The sequence below is a fragment of the Anastrepha obliqua genome, chromosome 1 (genome assembly GCF_027943255.1).
Source record: "Anastrepha obliqua isolate idAnaObli1 chromosome 1, idAnaObli1_1.0, whole genome shotgun sequence".
NCBI lineage: Eukaryota > Metazoa > Arthropoda > Insecta > Diptera > Tephritidae > Anastrepha > Anastrepha obliqua.
The window spans coordinates 160,382,300-160,403,662 of record NC_072892.1 but is presented as its reverse complement, the minus strand read 5'-3'; the positions used below and the strand labels follow the sequence as shown (position 1 = coordinate 160,403,662).

The following is a 21,363-nucleotide window of genomic DNA, read 5'->3' as shown; positions in this document are numbered from 1 at the left end:
TGAATATTGTAACAGGTTAAGCTCTTACCTATCCATAATTGACCCCAATATACCAAATATATGCCCACCTATTCGCACGCCCCATCAAACACAACCTTTCGAAATAGCACTTTTTCTGGGTCTACCGTTTGATGAGTTAAACAGGTGACTGACAGTGTTTAGTAAGGTACTATTACAACAACAACATAGAGCCAACATTGTCGACGACAATCATGCAATAGCGATCGAGGAAATAAGACTTAGTTCAACTCAAGAAGGCTGAGTGAAAGCAAATTCAGGATAATTTTTTTATTAATATTTGCATGGGAAACCCCATCAAAAGCATAAGAGAAGTCGATATAAACAGTGACAACTTGGTACCCAGATGGGAACGCAGCGATACAATCAACCGAAAAGGCAGCTAAATTAGACACTATTGAGCGGCCCTGAAAGAAGCCATGCTGCTGCGAACGCACCATTACGACAATTTTAATTTGTCCTGGATGATGCATTCGAAAAGCTTGGCCGTGTCGGCCTCTAGTTGCTAATAACATTTTTATTACCACTCAAAAAATATCCAAAGTTAGTGAAATAAAGAAAAGAAAATATGGATGGATAGGGCATACTCAGCGAAAGAATTATGAGAAAATACCGCATGCCGCCTTGACTTTTAACCAGCAAAGAACGAGAGGCGAGGAGAAGAGGCAGACCATCGATGACTCCGCATAGAAACTGGAAAATCATTTAATAAACTGATTTATGTCTAGAAATAGAAATGTTTGGAAAACCTTTGTTGAATCCTTAAGCTCCTAAAGAAGTATGGAATAATAATAAAGTTAGTGAATGTTTAAGATTAAGAGCAGAAGTTATACTAAAGAATCACACTGCATGAAGAAAACCACAGACAAACCACCGACAACAGTGTATGAGGAGTGTTTTAAGGGGGAAGTCTACTGTGACAAGGGAAAAAACAGGCTTATTTTCCGGATTTTATTTCTAACAAAATATTGCTCGTACATAAAATCTATTTAAACTCTTATCTTTATTATATATTTAAGTTTTTGAAAAAAAAAATTTTAAGTCAAAATATTCAAAATGGCCGCTGTGGCACTTCTGCAAGCGCAGGTCCGCTTTTCTATACGGTGTACACGATATCTCGAGTTCTGATAAATGAATCAGCTTAAAAATTTAATTATATATTCTCTGTAATAGTGTCTCTCGTCTGACATAGGATTTTTTTGATATCGTTATTTGTTAAATTGTTATAAACAATAGTAACATCAATTTTAGGCAAAAAAAAAGAAAAAAATTTCAAGAATTTTTTTTTCAACGCCAAAATTTTTTATCGACATAATCCTACGTCAGACGAGAGTCAATACTATGTATATGATAACAATATTTTGTTTTTTTGTTTTAGATCACCGAAACGTAAGATTTCATGTACACCGTTTAGGCACCTAAGAAAAGCGGACCTGCGCTTGCAGAAGTGCCATAGCGGCCATTTTGAATATTTTGACTTAAAATTTTTTTTTCAAAAACTTAAATATATAATAAAGATAAGAGTTTAAATAGATTTTATGTACGAGCAATATTTTGTTAGAAATAAAATCCGGAAAATAAGCCTGTTTTTCCCCTTGTCACAGTAGACTTCCCCCTTAAGTCGAGTCGAATGCCACTGAAAGCATCTTCAGTGGACAATACTAGCAGCCATAATCAATAGATTGTTGTATATCGAAGGAAACATTTTCATCACTGCCGGTGGCTGATGCGAAATTGGACTTAAAAACTCGGCGAAGAGATTAGCGACATCATCAGGAGTATTAGCAGCTTTGTCAACTTTCTGAAGGTCTCAAGGTCTAAAGGTTTTTATTTTCAGAACCGGTGATAATTTATAATCAACCAAGTTATAGGTTTGTAAGTACACACAGCCCCGAAAAACTGGTTTTTTAATCGTAAGTCAAGATTTTTTGGGGATATTTAGCAAATTTCATACTGCGAATCTCATTTTACGCGACAAGACCTACATGAAAAACATGAGTAACATCACTTCCCAGATATTCTTGAGTGTCGCTGTTATTGTTAGTATAATAGCTGAGTCAGTTAAACGTAATTTAAGATCCGAAATTATTTACCCATCTTTGTCAAATAGCGATCAAGTACCAGAACTCATACTTGGCCGCAAGATCATAGGAAACTTACAAGTTAAAAAAACGTGTTTTAATAAAATTCACTCATATAGAAAAATTTTATTTATACAAGTTTTTTAAATAAACAAGCTATACACACAACAACACAAATAAAAACTTCTGCAGGAAAATATTTAGAGTTTATACATTAAAATGTGTGTGGATAAGAAGATAAGGAATTGTACATAAAACTTCAATATTGATAAAATATAGAGAAAAAAAGCGTCAAATATCATAACAAAGGATCGCTTTGATCAACACATTAACTCATTTTATCTTTATCTTGATGGAAAAAGTGTAAAAATTGGTGATATTTTGTGTGGAATAGAAACATTTTTTAATACAATTTGCTCTTATTTTGGTTTAGATTCTGCCCATAGAATAAGATAAGATAATAAGGTAGTATTGTCCAATAAAAAACATCAAAAAAGTCTAATATCGGGTGTTTTTTTAGCAATGGTTTGACAACTCATAATAGCAAACTGTGTTGACATTTCTGTTCAGTAGGTTTGACAAGCCATCATGAATCGTTTAACGCCAGAACAACGCTTCCATATTTTGGAAATTTACTTCGAAAAAAATTAATATGCTCGCGAAGCTCAGTTTCTCGAGCTAATTGAAAAAAAAAAAAAAATAATAATAATAATAACAACAAAAAAAAAAAATAAGAGTGTAAAGCCAAATGGAAACCAGTTTCCAAGCGGTATCCACATTTTTATAGAAAATCCACCTTCGGACATCGGATTTGGAGGTACAAAATTCATGTTCAAACGGAAATGGAATTGGTTCTACGACATTATCTGTTCTTATTTTTTTATAACTGCGGAAGGAGCTGGCGTTGGGAGCCATGCCGACTGATTTTTTGTTTCCAAAAATTAAACATCGGCCACATTTGCTTCCAACAAGGCGGAAATTTATTTTTGGAAAAAAATAAATCTGTTCGCGAAGTGTCGCCTTTCTCCACTTGCTGATCTTATTGTTTCGACTACGTGGAACATTTTACATAAGGATCTTAGATTTAAAGAAAATTAAAAAGAGAACCCAAGTGCACTACAATGGAGTTAATGTTGTCTGAGTGCTATACTTGCTAGTTTTCCGGACAAAAAAAAATGTACCAGATTATAAAAAAAAAAAAAAAAAAATAGTTTCAACAATATTTCTGTTTTGTAGTATCATTTGAAGATCTCAAGCTTTGAAAAAAACAGCCGATATATCTTGGATAAATTTACGAGTAGGTATTGAGAATCAGTCAAGATTGATATCTGATTCCCTAATTGCTTATCAAAGTTTTTCAAATAATTGCGACCCTGATGGCCGCACGTGCGCGTTTAAATTGGCAAACAGCTGCCATACCGAAGTCTTCTGTTGCATTATACTCATAAGTAAATATAAAAATATGCGCATAAAAAATGAAATATAAGGAAAAAACGCGACTCTCTCTTTTTCTTTTTTTGTTAAAAAAAAGTATATAATATTTGTTATTTATTTCACTAATACATAATAATAAAAAACTCATTTGTCACATTTTTGGAGTTTTATTAGGCAAAAGATGGTAAGGTCATCAATAATAAAGTACACCAAAAGGCTAATTTCATTTCAAAAGAGTTTATCAATAAAAAAATATATGTATATTTTTACGAGTTTATCTCCAAAAATTTTATTTTATCACGACTTGTGAAAATTGAGGTAAACTCACTCAATTGATGTTATTCACGTTTTATTGTTGATATAGTCACATAATCATGCTCCCACTTCCAACAACACACACTTCCTTACTTATTCTTTCCTTACTACTCCTAATTCTATTTTCACACCTCTTCTTCACGTTTCTTAATTTGCTCCCTCGCTAACTGATATTTTCTTTAATGACGCCATCTCATTAGCGCCTATCGTGGTACCGTTGCTTTGCGCTCAGCGAATTTGACAATGTGTTACGTGGTTTTAGCACCAGTATGGCCAGATTACCATTTTCGTAAATTGATTTAGCATTTTTTTTTGTTACTTAGTTTCGGAGCCTTTTCTATTTAAAAGTAATGTTTATAATTTTGTAAAATATACATTTTTTAAAAATTAGTTCAAGAATTCACTCAGTTTTATTTAGCTTTAATTTTTTTAACATTGTAGCATTGCAGTTGCTGTTTGTGTTCTTTTGCTTTCAGCAGTCAAATCTCTCTCTCGCTACTGCAGTGTTGCCTAGCTTTGGATGTAAAAACGCACTAAAATGCCCATTTCAAGAAAATAAAATACCAAATTTGTATTGAATTACTTTAAGAACTTTGTATGTGTGACAAATTGTCTTTAAAATGTGAGTTTTTTTTTTACTAAATGTGTATGGATATGTACAATTTAATTTATGAGTTTTTTTGTTAAGCGAAACTCTTTTGTTAAGGGAACGACTTTTTGCTATATTTGAGGTTATTTATGCTTATGCTTATTTTTACTATGAATACACTTCTTAATGCCCTATGTCCCACTAAGAATTGATGACCGGAAGAAACGATTAGACCTCTATGGTTTTTATTCGCATTCAGTAAGTTCAAACGCTTTTTAAAATGTGTAAAAAGGTTTTCAATCTTAAGAAGAGTTGAGAGAAGATTTAATATTCTTGCATAACCTTAAACCTTAACCCTTTCGGCCAAAATCGCGTAAGCGGTTATCTCGCCAATTAAGAAGAATAACCTTAAAAGGAACCAAAAATTAAATTTGCACTTTCAAATTATCAAATTTTATAAGAGTCAACAAATTTTCATTAGCACTAAAATCTTCGCAGAGTGACCCTTTTTGACCTTCTTTTGCTTAATAATATAGTTTTTTTTTAACTTAAAGTTTCGGTAGCATTAAATTAAAAAAAAAAAAAAAAAAAAAAAACAAGCACCAAACTTAAAAATTTTCGCATGTTGCATATACAAAAAAGCACCAAATTTATTGCGAAGAGCAAATGGTTGGCAACACTACACAACTCGGCAAACGTGACGTCACGCACTCTTGATGGGCGCAATCTTGTTTCTATCATTCTTGTTTAATGACATTATCTAAACCAATCTATTTCTCTTTGTTACATAACAACAACAATTTAAATTTTGACTATCACTATTCGTTTTTAAGCTCTAATTTGTTAACTTAGTTGTAAGAATTATGTAACCTTGGAATTATTAAGGGGGTAGTATGGTATTTTTTTCATTTTTTTTTTTTTTTTTTTTAATTATTCTATAACATCTTAAGATTATTGTGTGAAAGTTTGAAGTGCATTAGAGTAAAATTGACAAAGACACAAAGGATTAAGTATCTACCTCTCCAACCGGATTTCACAATCTTCACAAATCTTTAAACGCGTTTTTCTCACACTTGCCTTTTTTACGGTCGGTGTCCACTGTAGATTCATATCTACTGCACCGATTCTTTTCAAATTTGGTTTTTTTGTTTCTTTACTTTATTCACGAGGTAATGAGGTCGAGTTTTTTTTTTTTAATTTTGTCATATTTTAAAACAACAAAGTTTTGAAGTTTTTTTTATGAAAAATCGGTGTTTTGACTTCAAAGCGCTTTAAAAAATTAAAAAAAAAAAAAAAAAAAAAAAATCGACGTTGTTACCTGCGAAACTTTATTAGCTGATGAAATCAATTTGGTTTTTTGATTTTAGTTGATCCAGTAATGAGTTCTGAGGGACACCGCAATAAAACTTTTTTATGAGACGTCCGCGAAGATTCGCTGCCACCAACTCATTTCTTCATAAAAATCAAAGAAAATTTCACACAATATTCTTTAAATATGACTTTATAATCAAGTAATTTTAAAATTTTGAATAAATCAACTGTGTCGACAAAAAAATTTCGAAAAATATGCTTGTTTTACACCGAATTAACCATACTACCCCCTTAATAAAGCTACCTTTGAAAAGAACGGATTATTATTATATCACTTCACTTTGCAAAAACAAGAACAGAAAAAGGATAAGTGTAGTAAACTGTTATATGTAAATATATGTTCCTGGTTCCTGTGTAATGTTAAACTTATAATACCAATCACTATGCTCAAAAAAGACGTAAGCGCTATAATTTTCGTTTTTTTTTTTTATTAAAATCGACCATTAATTATCACACGCATTAGCTCTCAAAATTTCACAGCTAGAGAATGTACCATTACGAATTTAGAGCAAAAACAATTTTGACACCAGCATGCATGATGATTGGTTTGTTTACATTTTTTGTGAGTGCGAAGTGATGATTACGCCTTTCTTTCTCTCTCGAATTCATGAAAGCAAGTGACTTAAGTAAAATATATTCGTTTATTTGTTAATGTTTTATTTGATATGACGTTGTGGCAACCGCAAGTAATTGCGTTGTTTTATATTTTTGCCAAATTTAAAGAATTTTATATACTTTTAGATGTTATAAAGTTTTTTATTTTCAATTTTCGCTGTAAAATAAATAATATTTCATCAGAAATATGCAGGCAAATCAAAATACAGACATAACAGAAAAAACGGGAAAATTTTCCTATTTATTTAAACAGTATTTTGTTAAAAAAAAGATATCGCAGGTTTGATCCATGTGGTGAAATTGTACGAAATAGGAGAAAACTACGTTTTATTTTATTATTTTTATTTATAAATTTAATGACGTAAAAAAAAACAGTAGGCTGAGCACGTTATGAATGGGTTAAAGAATAGTAAAATATAGTGGCAATACCAAGCACGATTTGTTTAATTTTTCGTTCAAACAATGCATAGTTTTATTAAAAATATATTTAATTTAATGCCAATATTCACGGGGTTCTTATAGAAAATACAGTTAAAATATATTACTTGTAAAGAAGAAGTGAAGTTTTACCAATAAGAGAATTTAATATCGTCTGTTTAGTGTTGAAGAAGAGCCACATTACAAAAGTTGGTTTTGTTAATAACTTTTGGATGTTAAAAAAGAATCTGTCAGATTCAAGAATTATAGATTTATCACTTAACTATTCTGAAAAACAATATTGTGAGGAGAACTTTGGCAGCCGGGCCACTTGCGAAATTTAGCCGAATTTAGGCACGATGATTTCACATGTATTCACACACTCGTCCAATCAGTCGTTGCTTATTCAAGTCATCATGTTATTGGTTGATTTTTTCCCTATATCACTAACACAATCTAAGTTTTTTTGTAAACACACCCCAAATGACGTCAACCAATCAGCTCATTCTGTCAAATTCACTCAGAGCCTAACGTAGAATCCACGGTTCCCCTCAAAATGGTTTTTATTTTTCACCATACCTAATGAGCAAACCAGGTATCTATCATCCTTCATTAATAGTGGGACCCATACAAATCGATTGATAACCTTCTCGATTTGTCGAATAAATTTTCCCATGAATCTCATAAACTAAATAACAACCAAGACTTTTTGTGATAGGTTATGGATCGCATTTAAAAAGCGTCTAGAAGCGATAGTGATAGTGTAAGACATTGTACACTCACACAAATTCTCAAACACAAAAAATACCCATCATTCCTAATCCGAAATGTGAAATGTATGGGGAATGCTTACGCTGATACAATAACAGCAACAACTAAATGTCTTTGAAAGCATGTGAAGTAGTGCCATCATTGAAACGGACATACATACATATGTAAAAGACAATATATGCATATGAAATATAATGGGTACAAATGTATTACGTACAAATATGCGAAATACGAAAATTGACGCTCTGTGAAAAGTGTTCATCGCGCGCTCAGGCCAATTTATGGTGATGAGACCCATTTTTGGCTTAATGGTTACGTTAATAAGCAAAATTGCCGTATTTCGGCCGAAGCCATTCAAGAAAAGCTATCCGTTGAAAACAACCGTTTTATGGGACCTATGGGCTGGAGGAATCATATTCTTCAAAGACGAGGCTGGCGTCAATGATAAATGACTCTTTGATGCCGGAAATTAGAGCCCGTGATCTTCACATTTGGTCCCAACAAGACGGCGCTACTTGCCAATCAGCCCGTGCTATAATGAATTTACGTCGTGGCTTCGGTGAGCGGATGGACCACTAAGATCGTGTGATATTACACCTTTGGACTTTTATTTGTGGCGGTATGTAAATGCTTTGTGGATAAACCAACTTCGATTGAGGCATTGGAAGCCAACATTACTACAGTTATTCACGAAATCCTCCAGCGAGTCATGCAAAATTGGTGTTTACGGGTGGCCGCATTACGGTGCAGTTATGGCCAACATTTAAAAGGGATTTAAAAAATGGGATCTTTAAAAAATGAATCTCATGAATCGTTCGACACAAAAAAAAATAAATATAAATCCGATACCTCTAAATTAATCACCCTTTTCAAGTGTATAGAAACACCACAGCTTTTCAGGTTTATCAAAATTAAATAAATCGTACCCAAAACCTAATCACTCTTGTGAGAAACTGGGTCGTTCTCTCTAGCATTAGATTTGTCGAAAGTTTTCGATTTTCTTTTCTATATTTTGTCAAACTAAACATAAGCTGCTAATCTGCGTTAAAAAGTAATCAGCTAAATCTTCAAATAATTTTGTCTTTCCACGCAAGCACTTTTACACTCTCCCGACTCACTCTTCGACAGTTTACTTTGTTTTTTCGGTCATTCAACGGCACTCGCTTTCAGAATAAAGAATAGTTGAAGATATCTATCAACATTTACAAGGTTTTTAGAATAACAAGAATTCGGATTTGTGGGAAAAGAAATCGTGGATTTTGCACTATGGTAAACCCCTTCCGCCCAATGCCATCATTATTCGTAAATTTTTAACCAAGACCGAAACGACTACCCTGCAATTTTTTGTATTTCATCGAAGTCGGCTCTAATGGATACACCGAAAATAGAATTTCAGAAATGTTTTGAGAGCTGTATCAAACGCTGGCATAAGAGCGTTACAGTTGATGTGGAGTACTTTGAAGGCTATAATATCACTTTTGAGGCACAAACTGTTTTTTTGATTTTTCGGAGTATATTCCGGGAAATTTTTGATCAAAGCGGTATACCCGACAGTGTACCTTTTCGGCATAGTTCAATGGAATTGATAACTGTTTGATGGTTTTTCTCCGGACTTCATATTGCAAATTATTTTTTACTAACGATTCAATTCCGTTTGAACTTAAAAATTTTCTAAGTCATTACTATAAAAAGTATTAATTTTTTTAATTATGATGCGTAAAGCCAAAATAAATAACTATTATTGAAGTATAAAACTTCCCTTCTCTTTTAAGTTTTCTATGCTAAAAATTCTTGACATTTTGACAAAGAAATGTGGATTTATTACTTCAGACGTGAAGTGTGATTGTGTCCTTTATACAAAAATTAAGATCGAACAAAGAGCTATTAAGTAAAATTATTAACAAAATGTTTCAATTGGTCCACCAAGTTCACGGTGAACTGTTGTAGGGGCATAAATCCCTCATTTTCTGCAAGAGTGTCATAATCCACAAGACCAAAATGTTGAGAAGAATAGTCCTAAGTAAAAGTAAAAACATATTTTTATTTAGTTAGATGCTGATAACTGATATCGCCATGCATTTCATCCACAACATAAGAAAAGGGCTTGTTTATAATCATTTCTGCATACTTATCTAAAAAAAATTTTTTCTTGCACAACGACACTTTTGCAACGAGTTTTTTGAGGGAGCGTGTCATTATTCTGTATTACAAAATTCTTTTGAAAGCAGAATTTTAGAAAGCAGAATTTTAAAAAAGCAGAATTTTAAAAAGGCAGAATTTTAAAAAGCACACTTTTAAAAAGCAGAATTTTGTACATACAGAATTTCGACACCAACCCGTTTTTTGAGATTTTGCGACTAAAGAAAATATAACAGTAAACTGCTCGAAAGTGTTTTGTTGACGTAGAAGTTGACTAAGCGGCTTATACTGACAAATGTCAGGACATCCGGAATGCCTTACGAAAACACTGTTTACGTGTTAGTTATCTTTAAACAATTCTATTTTGGTTTTATTTGTAGCGATGCTATCTTGTGAAGTTATGATGTTTGTTCAGCATAAAATAATTCCGTATACCTTGGAATGCTGTGCATACATACAAATGTACCTTGAATTCAAACCTAGTATTTTAAATACATGAATAAATATTTTCTTAAACAAAAACTTAATACAATTTATAGAATGCAGCATTTAATGCAAATTCCAAAAAGTTTCTCGGATTTGTTTTTAATAATACCTACAACAATGATAACCACATTAGCAGCAAATATTATATATTCTCAAAACGAACATATATGTACATACATACATGCATACATACGTACAGAGTTGTTTCCATGTAGGAATTTTTTTTGTTTTCATCTTTTTTGCTTCAAGTAGCATTTCACGATTATACGTATTGCTAATTTTTTATTGTTTTGCTGGAATTCGTTGATGATTAAGCGTCACTCAGTCTCATACGACAATGTGTGGCAATTGGCTGCGCTGGCATTGGTAGTGGCATCGGTGACCCAGCAGCTGGTGTTTGGCATGCAAAATTCCTAGCATGCAAAGCGATGAACAATAGCAGCGAAATGCATTCATGCATTTGCATGACTATACACAGATATAAATATGTATGTATGTATGTATGTATGTATGCAATTGCATAAATTTGTGTACATAGTAAACGGCTTCGCCTTTCGATTCTTCATTCGAATATGATGTAGCCACACAATATGCATACATCCAAGGGAAATGTCACAAGTATAAACGATAACATGGAAGCAAATATTGATGACGAAAATAAAATATTTGCACGCATTTGTAATTGTATCAAATAGCAGCACCAATAAAATGAAGAAAACAAAAAAAAAAAACAGAGTCGCAATAAGAACAAAAGGGGCGTAGAGCAGTCGTAGCCACGATGTCATTCTTGTATCACATCCTCTTTTTTCACACTAGGTTTATTGTTGGTTCGTCTACTCACCTAAACCGCGGTGAATCTTTCAGACACTCCTCAAATTCTATGGTGGCACGCATCCTGCACGTATTATCCTATTTGCAATTGATCAATATAGCACCACTCTGTTACCCCTTTGGTTGGCAATATATGTTTCCTGTGTACTCAAATTATTTGACCACTTATTTCACTTTTCAGCTGTTGCTCTATCACACTCGTCATATAAAAATCTACACTACACATTCAATGATTTATCTGCGCGTACATAATTGCGATTTTCCTAGATCTTTAATGCTTTGCATTTCAAATGCTCTTTTCACTTTTTTTTCGCTATTTACTATACTTTGTTACTTATAAAATATACTTTAGTTGAATAGTATTTTCTAAATGCTTAAACATCTGAAAATTTCAATAAATTCAGACTGAGACTAGGTAATAACAGACACTTTCACCCAGTTGACTTTTTGCGAATTAGTTAGTGATGGCAGTTTTTTGATGCCTTTGACGTTTTCGATGATGCAGCCAGCAACAGCGCTACGAAATAATAACAAGAAAAATAAACAACAATACACAGAGTTGATATAAGATGTGCACAGTACGGATATACCAGTATACTACTAATGGTGCAATTGGCCACCGACGTAAGCCCGTGTGAGCTGACATAATTAAACCACCATGCAAATCGAAACGTACTAATAGGCCCATCACAATGGGTCCGTTCCGACCGTTGCGACAACGACTTTGACTGAAGGCAAGATACGTTATGTGTATTTGAGCCGAAGGCGCCAAATATGTGCCGTACGGCATGCCGGAGTGCACAAAAAACTGACAACTTTCTATTTTTACCGTACGGCATGGGCGGAAAAATTACAATTGTTTAAAGATGAACACTTTTGTAGCGCGCAAATCTTAATCGATGTTGTTTTTATTATATCAAATTAAATGCAGAAAAAAAAATAATTTAAATTAATTGAGTCAATTCAAATGCCCCTTATTTTTTCATAGAAGCTTGAAAGAGTAGAGAAAAGGCTAGGCTTAATCACGTTGCCCTGAAAATTGAATGTGCGTCCTGATCCCGAAGTTTTGGTGACACCCTCCGTCTCCGACTACCATAAATTCCATTAAAACCCTCTTTCGCTTCTATAAACATTAATTTTATAATATATTTCCCCGTGCTTTTTTGTTTACATGCGGTAATACATTTTGGCACCACGGTACGTTTTACACGTCACGTTAGTCAAATGAGTTGCCGCAACGGATGCAAAGAACCCATTGTCACTGCCCTATAATGCACAATAATTCTAAAATCACCGGCCATAAACGCAAAAATTTGCAGCAAGTTGATTTTATCATAAAAACCATAAATATTAATACATATTTGGTACACACTTCTACGTACAGTGACAGCATGGTGAAAAGATATTTTGAGGTTTAGTACGTAGCATACCCTTATACGGCTCTGAGCGAATTTGACAGGTAGGTTGACGTCACTTGGGATGTGTTTAACAAAAGTGATGCGTCAGCCAAAGTTCCCTTCAATTTTTTGTTCACCATAGTTATTAAGCAAACCTTGAAATCGATCATCCTTGTAGTGACAATCCTTGGAGACGCTTAAACTCAAGTGATTCGGGTGGCGTATGTAAGTATATTCCGTTTCTATCGTTTCGTTTTAGAGGAACTCTTTTGTAATTGGTTCTTATTGATTTCTGTTTTTACATTTAGTAATATATTTATTTTTTATAAGACAACTTTTTTGCAACCTGGCAATGCGCAAGTGCTCAGATTGAAGGTGTCGCCCAGAGTGGAGTGACCGTTAAAATTAAAAATTTTGGAAATATTTCATTTATTTTCCAAAAACAAACTTTTTATTGTTCAACATCTTTATAATACATTTACGTATAAATAGACTAGCTATCTTTTCGTGCTTAACTCCCAATCCGTAACTAAAAAGCGAGATTACCTATACACAATTTCTCTCCCGAAATCTGAGATTAAAAAATAATCCTAGATTATTACCACAGTTTTTTTCATACAACCCTGTATTATCGATAATTATGTTTACGAATGTAAAGAGAAACATCAAAGGGAAAACTAAGTGAAATGCACGCCCGCAAAGAAAACAGGTTTGTAGACATAATACTAATGAAATTTTTGTTAAATATTATTAATTATGCATTCATATTCCAGAAAAAGCGTGTATCCATAAACGCTTTGTCCTCTTATTATATATATAACTATAATTGGCGCGTACACCCTGTTTTGGGTGTTTGGCCGATCTCCTTCTCCTATTTGTGGCATGCGTCTTGATGTTGTTCCACAAATGGAGGGACCTACAGTTTCAAGCCTACTATGAACGGAAGATATTTTTATGAGGAGCTTTTTCATTTTTTTTAAATACACTCGGAGGTCTGTCATTGCCTGCCGAGGGGCGACCGCTATTAGAAAAATATTTTTCTTAATTTTGGTGTTTCACCGAGATTCGAACCTACGTTCTCTCTCTGAATCCCGAATGGTTGTCACGCACCAACTTATTTGGCTACGGCGTCCTCTTTGTGCTCTTATTAATTTGTTGCAACCTCAGTAAACGTTGTTTACCGATTTTCTTTAACTATTTATAATTATCAGCCAATTGCGCAATTAAATTAGCTATTTCTTCTCTTTGTCTATTCTTCATACCGTTAATAATAATTAAATAAACCAAAAACTCCAAAATATTCCACCAAAGCAATTTCTATAAAGAAAAACCTTTCGAAACAGTCTTGCAGGCACTCTGCCATATGTGAACGGGTTGATTAATTTTGTGTATTAGTGCTAATTACTGCATATGTGACCGTACTTTACGATATATAAGAGTTCTGCTGTCTTTAATTCCTCTTCTCTAATTTTTCAAATATGGTAACACTGCGACAATTTGTTATTGCCTTGTTCGTGAAGCAAACAATGGATTTGCTTTATTTTCACCTCCAAATAGGTCGGGAAACCTATAGGATCCAATAAAATAAACAATAAATTGAAATAAACAATTATTTGCAGCGGCAGCAAACGAAGTGCTGCGTTACAGCCATATATATCCCGTAAAATATACACAATTCTGGTGATTGTATTACATACTTTGCTCATTTGCGTTGGCGTTGACTACGGGCATAAAGTGGATAGGAATAAATAATTACACGTTTTTTGTAAGAAAAAAAAAAAAAAATAATAAAATAAAATAAACGCATCATAACTACGAAATCAAAAGGTTCTTTACGTAAAAAGAAAACTTAGCTAAAGGCATGAAAACTCAGTCAGTTCAGCAACCTTATCGCCCTTTGTAGTGGTTAATTTGTTTCCGTTTATGTGTTCTCTCTTGATCGGTTGCGTGCCTCAGCTATTCGGTTTGTGAATTCTTGTTTTTCCCAATTATATTGCACTATCCATTTTCTCGCGTGTTTTGTTGGTTTCTATTTTACCTTCATTTGCATATTTATGTAAAATTATATATGTACGTCACGCGTTCAATCGAAACTAAGTAAAAGGGTAAAATCAACGACGGCTATTAGCGCACTGTTCATAGTTTATTCAGACTATTCTGGAAGCAGGGCAACGAACCAGTCGCTGCCAACGGCGAATTTTCCCGCACATACCTTGTCCCTGCAACGCCGCGACAATAGCCCAACAGCCAACAAAGCGTTAGTAATATGTGGAAGTGTCACAAATGTGGAAAGCCTGTATACTTTGGTAAGCATTGACATTTCGTTTGGTTTCTTTTTCACAGGCATAAAGCCGGCTTGAAAGAGTTAACTTACATCTAACTGACAATTAAAACCCTTCTATTGTCTTAGCGGAGCGCAAACAATCGCTCGGTTATGATTGGCATCCAGAGTGTTTACGGTGCGAGGAGTGCGGCAAGCGGCTAAACCCAGGCCAACATGCCGAGGTATGTTTTTTTTCTATACAAAAAAAAAAAAACAAAAATAAATAAGTAAAGCACTTAATATATATTTGTTTCAAACCACTTCACAGCATAAAGGAGTGCCTTACTGTCACGTGCCATGCTACGGTGCGCTCTTCGGACCGCAGCTGTTTGGGCATGGCACACGTGTGGAATCGCATAAGAGTTATGGGGTGAAGGGAACACAGCGCTCTGGTATTGGTAATGGTGGTCCTGTTTTGCCCAGAGATCATTTAGAAAGCAAGCTTAAGGTAAATATTAAGGAAACGCTTCACAACGAGCTCAACCTTCATTTCCTTCGTCCATTAAAATAGGTGTACAATCAGTTTTACGACAATAAAAGCATGGAAGTACGGAGCCGCGAGGTGAATAACCGTTTAATACTAGAAGGCGCGCTGCGCATTTCATGGGGCGTGCATGGCGTGATTCATCTGAAAGAGGATGATGATCAGCGTACGCTGGTCGTACGTAAAAGGAATTCCAAGCGCGTTTCTAAAGCAGTTGATGTGAGTTTTGCATATTAAAAATGTGTGTTTGCATTCATTTACTTTTATTAATTTAACCTTGCAGGACAGCCCATCGGATAAGGAAAACGATATTAGTGAATCGTTGGAAGCGCCCACAACCGCAAGTGAAGTAGAGAATCTCTCCACTGATATTTCGCTGTCGGAAAGCATGACTTTTGATTCGTGCAGTTTAAATGAATATCCTTTGACGGATTTACCCACAACTCCAGAGGAAGCTTCCGCCAACACAACGGGCGGCACAGACGGTGCTGCGTTGCCTTTAATAAATGGCACCAATGGACGTGCGATTGACGACGATCAATCGGAGTCGACTAGCACTTTATGTGGTACCGATACAACAATTACAACTGCATCCACAAGCTGTGTTTCGGCAACATTGCCTTCAAAATTGGATAGTTTGGAGAAATTGGAATGGGATGAAATTGATGATTTGCTGCAGGTAAAAGATGAGGACATATGAGGTTATGTTGAAATGCGCTTTAAGAAATTATATAGTTTGGCAAAAAAGTCTTGCGGTCTTGTCTTTGCAAGCGCGTAGTTCTAGTTGTATTCGTCGCATTTGCTTTTAGTCGTTCGTGAGTTATAGCGTCGCAAACATGGAGCAAAATAAAGAGAAAATACGGCATATTTTACAGTACTACTACGATAAAGGCAAAAATGCATCTCATGCTGCCAATAAAATTTGTGCAGTTTATGGACCCGATACAGTTTCCATTTCCACCGCACAACGATGGTTTTAACGTTTTCGTTCTGGTGCAGAGGTGATCGAAGATGCGCCACGGTCCGGAAGGCCTGTCGTCGAAAATTGCGATAAAATCGCTGAATTGATCGAAAGAGACCGGCATAGTAGCAGCCGTAGCATCGGCCAAGAGCTGGGCATGAGTCATCAAACCGTTATAAACCATTTGAAGAAGCTTGGATTCAAAAAGAAGCTCGATGTATGGGTGCCACACGACTTGACGCAAAAAAACATTTTTGCCCGTATGGATGCATGCGAATCGCTTCTGAATCGCAACAAAACTGACCCGTTTTTGAAGCGGATGGTGACTGGCGATGAAAAGTGGGTCACTTACGATAACGTGAAGCGCAAACGGTCGTGGTCGAAAAGCGGTGAAGCTGCCCAGACGGTGGCCAAGCCTGGATTGACGGCCAGGAAGGTTCTTCTGTGTGTTTGGTGGGATTGGCAGGGAATCATTCACTATGAGCTGCTCCCCTATGACCAAACGCTCAATTCGGACCTGTACTGCCAACAACTGGACAGCTTGAATGCAGCACTCATGCAGAAGAGGCCATCTTTGATCAACAGAGGCCGAATTGTCTTCCATCAGGACAACGCCAGGCCACACACATCTTTGGTGACGCGCCAGAAGCTCCGGGAGCTCGGATGGGAGGTTCTTTTGCATCCACCGTATAGTCCGGATCTCTCACCAAGTGATTACCACCTATTTCTGGCCATGGCGAACGAGCTTGGTAGTCGGAAGTTGTCCACAAGAGAGTCCTGTGAAAATTGGCTCTCCGAGTTTTTTGACAATAGGGAAGCGAGCTTCTATAAGAGGGGCATTATGAAGTTGGCATCTCGTTGGGAACTCGTCATCGAACAAAACGGCGCATATTTAAAAACAAAACGGCGCATATTTAAATCGCATTATTTTAACCAATTTTATGAACAATTCAAAATTCAATAAAAATACCGCAAGACTTTTTTGCCAACCTTCGTTGGCATATATAACTGGCGCTTACACCCTTTTTTGAGTTCTTGGCCGAGCTCCTCCTCCTATTTATGGTGTATGTCTTGATGTTGTTCCACAAATAGAGGGTCTTACAATTTTAAGTCGACACCGACCGGCAGATATTTTTTATGAGGATCTTTTTCATGGTACAAATACAATCGGAGGTTTGCCATTGCCTGCAAAGGGGCGACCGTTATTAGAAAAACACTTTCTTCATTTGGTGTTTCACCGAGTGTTTGGTGTTTCGAACCTATGTACTCCGAATGACTCCGACTGGCAGTCACCAATCCATTTGGCTACGGCGGAACCCATCAAAATCAGTCATCTATAACCAGGATATAAATTACGAGTTTTTCTTTGTATTCCTTGCTTCTACCTTTTTTTACTTGTGCGCTTCAACTTTTTCTCTTCGAAAATAACGTAAACCAATTTTTTTTTAGGTGGAACGCCGCATTAGCGAAAAGGACAAAATTTACGAAACGATGCCTGTCAAGTTGCCATCATCGCAAACGTCTTCCAGCGAGAGCTCGCCATCGAAAACTATTTCAGCACATAATCTCACCGAAAGCACAAATACCACCAGCGAGGTGCCATCACCACTGACGCCTACGTCTGCTTCTACAACGAACAACACTAGCAATACTAGTGAAAGTAGCAGCACATCTTCAGATAATTTTGTCACCGCCAACTCGGCGACAATAAATACATCCACTTCGGGCACGACCAGCACAACCACAACTACAACAGTTGATAACTTTGAGTCCTCCGATGATGCTACACTCAAGCCAATGGATTTTGAAGAATTTAAGCGTAGTGTACATCTCGATTATGTGAATGGTGCCAATTCGTTTCGCGAACCCAATGAAGATTCACTAAAACGCAACCAACCAATTGATCCGTCGAGGATACACGATTCCCTCAAGTTGTATGGTGAAAGCCCGATGAGCAAAAGTTTCAATTGTGAGCATGCCTTGCGTTCGATCGATGCGAACTTAATCAACGATACGCTTCATTTGAAAAGCGGCACCGCCAATCCACATTCAATGCAGCGCATGTATGCCTTGCAGAAAAGTGGTTCGGCCTCAATTGCCAATACTGGTAGCAACCAACAAAATCGATCACCCTACCATCTTAGGCATCAACACTTTGAAAAGGGCATTAATCGCTCAAAGTCAGGGCCTTCGTGTTTTGACTGCTCCGATAGCGATGATGACGATTCCACGTTGAAACCACAGCATTCGGCTACCATTCGACGCAGTGATGTGCCGCCGCGTTATGTAAAAATCGAAATGGATTGCTATCCAAAAGAGGCGGAAAAGAGGGATAAGGACAAAGATAGTGTGAGTGAAGCGGATTCCAGTCGCACAGAGGGGCCATCAATTACAGTGACGAATAGTGGTGCCGTGGGTGGTGATGAGCTTACGCAAACGGAAGGCGAACGCAGCAGAGGCCTTAGTGGTGCGCACAATGGCGAAGACGATGATGCAGATCCACCGTTGCACGTTACTGAAGATGGTGTAGTTTTGCGGCGACCACCACGAACGGGCGCGGCCGCCATAAAGCGGCGTAGTGGCAACCGGAGGTAGGTTTAGGGAAAATATTATATACGAGGTGGGGCAAAATTAAGCATTCAAATCAGATGATGTCATCTAAAAATATGGAAGTGCGAAGGCTGCAGCTCCCACTTACCCAGCTACGCAGAGATGATATCAATAAGGTAGTCAAATTCGAAAAGAAGTTCAGAATTGAAGTGAACAATAAGTTAAACTGGAGTAGACCTGCATTTGAAAAGAAACTCCAGCAGTGTACCCTGCGCTGGTACACAGATGGCTCGAAGCCGCAAAGAAGGCATAGGCGCTGGAATTTACGACCCCAGGACCGAACGCTCTGTGTTGATGGGAGGTTTTCCAAGCATCTTCCAAGCGGAGATGTATGCCATTTGTTTTTGTGCAGAGATAAACTTAGACAGAAATGTCCGGAATTAGCGAATTGCCATTCTGAGTGACAGTCAGGCGGCACTCATGGCCCTATCGTCCTGTGGGATCAAATCCTCACTCGCCCTTGAGTGTATCGAGAAACTTCATCTATTAGGAACGCACAATTGCATCCAACTAATTAGAGTCCCAAGACACAGGGCTATGACTGGGAACGAAAGAACAGACGCATTGGCGTGAGAGGTTGGGCCCCGCCTCTAATAGAACCCGAACCCTTCCTTGCTATGGGACAACACACCAGCAAGGAGAAGCTCAGGAGTGAAAAGCTAGGGCTAAGGAAGGTTTGACGGCACCAAACTATGGGGCTACACCCTTCAAAATCCTTACTGCGGGGGTGCAACCAAAAGAGATTTAAAAAACTCATAACCCTCCCATAACTCAATATCCTAAACTCATGGGCATTCTCACTGGTCTCTGCAGACTGCGAAGTCATCTGCACATGATCGGGATTTGGTCTACGGACACTTATCGTTTCTGCGACCAATCTCAGGAGACTCCAATGCACCTTCTCCTGGAATGCCGCGCTATAGCGTGGAGAAGGTTGAGTCATCTTGGCCAATTGCAGCCAGAAAAAAGGCACATACGCTCAATCCAACCCAGCTCTATTCTGAATTTAATAAGGGAAGTGGGTCTGGTTGAGGTACTGTGATGAGTAGGGAACACAAAATGTCGTGAGGTCGAAGGGCAAACCTCATAAAGAATCTAATCTAATCTAAGCATACAATTTTATGTTTGAATACCTTTTTATCGAATTAAAAAAAACAATGATTTTGAGTGATAGAAATCTTTATTTTTACCTTTGCGCCCACCATTGCTCTGCTGTTTGTTTACTGCAGCTGTCTCGTTCACAAGTGTCAAATATAATTGACGTGCGACGCCATTTGCAAAAATTATAAATCTTCCAAAAGGGGATTAATTTTGCGCCACCTTGTGTTTACATTTATTTATCATTTAGAAGATAAATTCTCATTCGCCTTATAGATCGCGTACCAAATTGAAGCGACGCTGTTCTATAAATGGTCACTTTTATAATCGCGAAACCTCGTTCTTCACTCCACCCTACGGCTCACAAATGTCCGTGTGGGTAACCTCGTTGGTCACTACCAATGAAGTCATAAATCTATTGCTCGAAAAGTATAAAGTCGACAGTGCCGCGCAAAATTTTTCGCTCTTCATTATACGCGATAATGGCGAACAAAAACGCTTGAAAGAGACTGATTATCCTTTGTTGACGCGCGTCATGATGGGGCCGCATGAGGATGTGGCGCGCTTATTTCTGGTCGATGCAAAGAAGACGGATGAAATAAGGTAATGCCTAAGTAAAACGTAACAAAGTATGCAACTAACTGTTTTTTTTTTTCAATAAAAATTTTCACAGCAATGAGGTTGCTCAATTTATAAATCTATCCCTGCCTGAGTGCCGTGCAATTTTAGAACGTTACGATGATGAGTTGGAGCGCGAAGTGGAAAAAGTCAGAGAAAGGTAAAGTTTGAAGTGGAGCAAAATTTAAGTTTATGCCAATGCATTTTTAACTGATATAACTTATAGATATGCTGAATTACGTCGACGCATAATAAATCGCATGGAATCTCTCAAAGTTCACCTATAAATGTGCTCAAATTCAGAAGGAAATCCCAATTGGAGAAGCTTTCTTGGCATTTTCTTTATAGTTTACAATGCAAAACTTTGTCTCAAATATTTTTGTACGCCTTTTGCGTATATTCTACTGATGCAAATGCTCACATACACCTACTGCATACACATTTTCGTAGCAGTAGAGGTAACTTAAAACTCATAACAGATAGAATCTCTGAGGAGTTGAATTAATTTTGCTGATACATACAATTTCATATTAAGCGGGCAGTTGCTGTAAATCTGTTATTCACTTACGAGTAAAATTCATTGAAATTTTTCTTTCATTGAAATTTTCTTTCGCTGAATTATGTATGAAACCCAATGATTTCCAGTGTAGATGTCATAAAACTGTGTCAATTTGCAGGTGTTTTAAAGGAAGGATGAATATTTTAGAAATCACTTCATATTAACGCCTTTGGAGGCGTTCATGTTTCGATATGCAAATGTGTTTTTTTTTTTTTGGTATTTTAAGAATTATTCTAAAAAAGTGTG

The 21,363-nt window shown here is 36.4% G+C and overlaps 2 protein-coding genes across 3 annotated transcripts in view; one reads left to right on the top strand and one right to left on the bottom strand.

Moving 5' to 3' along the window:
* Positions 1-11,535, bottom strand: part of LOC129239162 (arf-GAP with coiled-coil, ANK repeat and PH domain-containing protein 2) — a 39,629-nt gene extending 28,094 nt beyond the window's left edge. The window contains exon 1 of one of the 2 annotated variants that reach the window (XM_054874498.1): positions 11,078-11,535. In XM_054874498.1, the coding sequence (XP_054730473.1) occupies positions 11,078-11,130 (53 nt within the window). In that variant the 5' untranslated portion in view covers positions 11,131-11,535. The remainder of the gene's footprint in view (positions 1-11,077) is intronic. The other variant, XM_054874506.1, reaches the window with a different exon arrangement.
* Positions 11,536-13,973: 2,438 nt separating this feature from the next.
* Positions 13,974-21,136, top strand: LOC129239152 (serine-rich adhesin for platelets). The gene is made up of 9 exons (XM_054874486.1): positions 13,974-14,770; positions 14,875-14,969; positions 15,056-15,235; positions 15,299-15,490; positions 15,555-15,950; positions 17,682-18,823; positions 20,217-20,543; positions 20,614-20,718; positions 20,785-21,136. Exons 1-9 carry the CDS (start codon positions 14,731-14,733, stop codon positions 20,843-20,845), a joined length of 2,538 nt encoding a protein of 845 aa, XP_054730461.1. The 5' UTR covers positions 13,974-14,730; the 3' UTR covers positions 20,846-21,136.
* Positions 21,137-21,363: the final 227 nt, after the last annotated feature.

Coding starts and splice junctions, on each gene's coding strand:
- LOC129239152 (XM_054874486.1), top strand. CDS start 14,731: ATGTGGAAGTGTCACAAATGTGGAAAGCCTGTATACTTTG. Junction 15,951..17,681: donor AAATTGATGATTTGCTGCAG/GTAAAAGATGAG, acceptor ATTTTTTTTTAG/GTGGAACGCCGCATTAGCGA. Junction 20,544..20,613: donor AAGAAGACGGATGAAATAAG/GTAATGCCTAAG, acceptor AAATTTTCACAG/CAATGAGGTTGCTCAATTTA.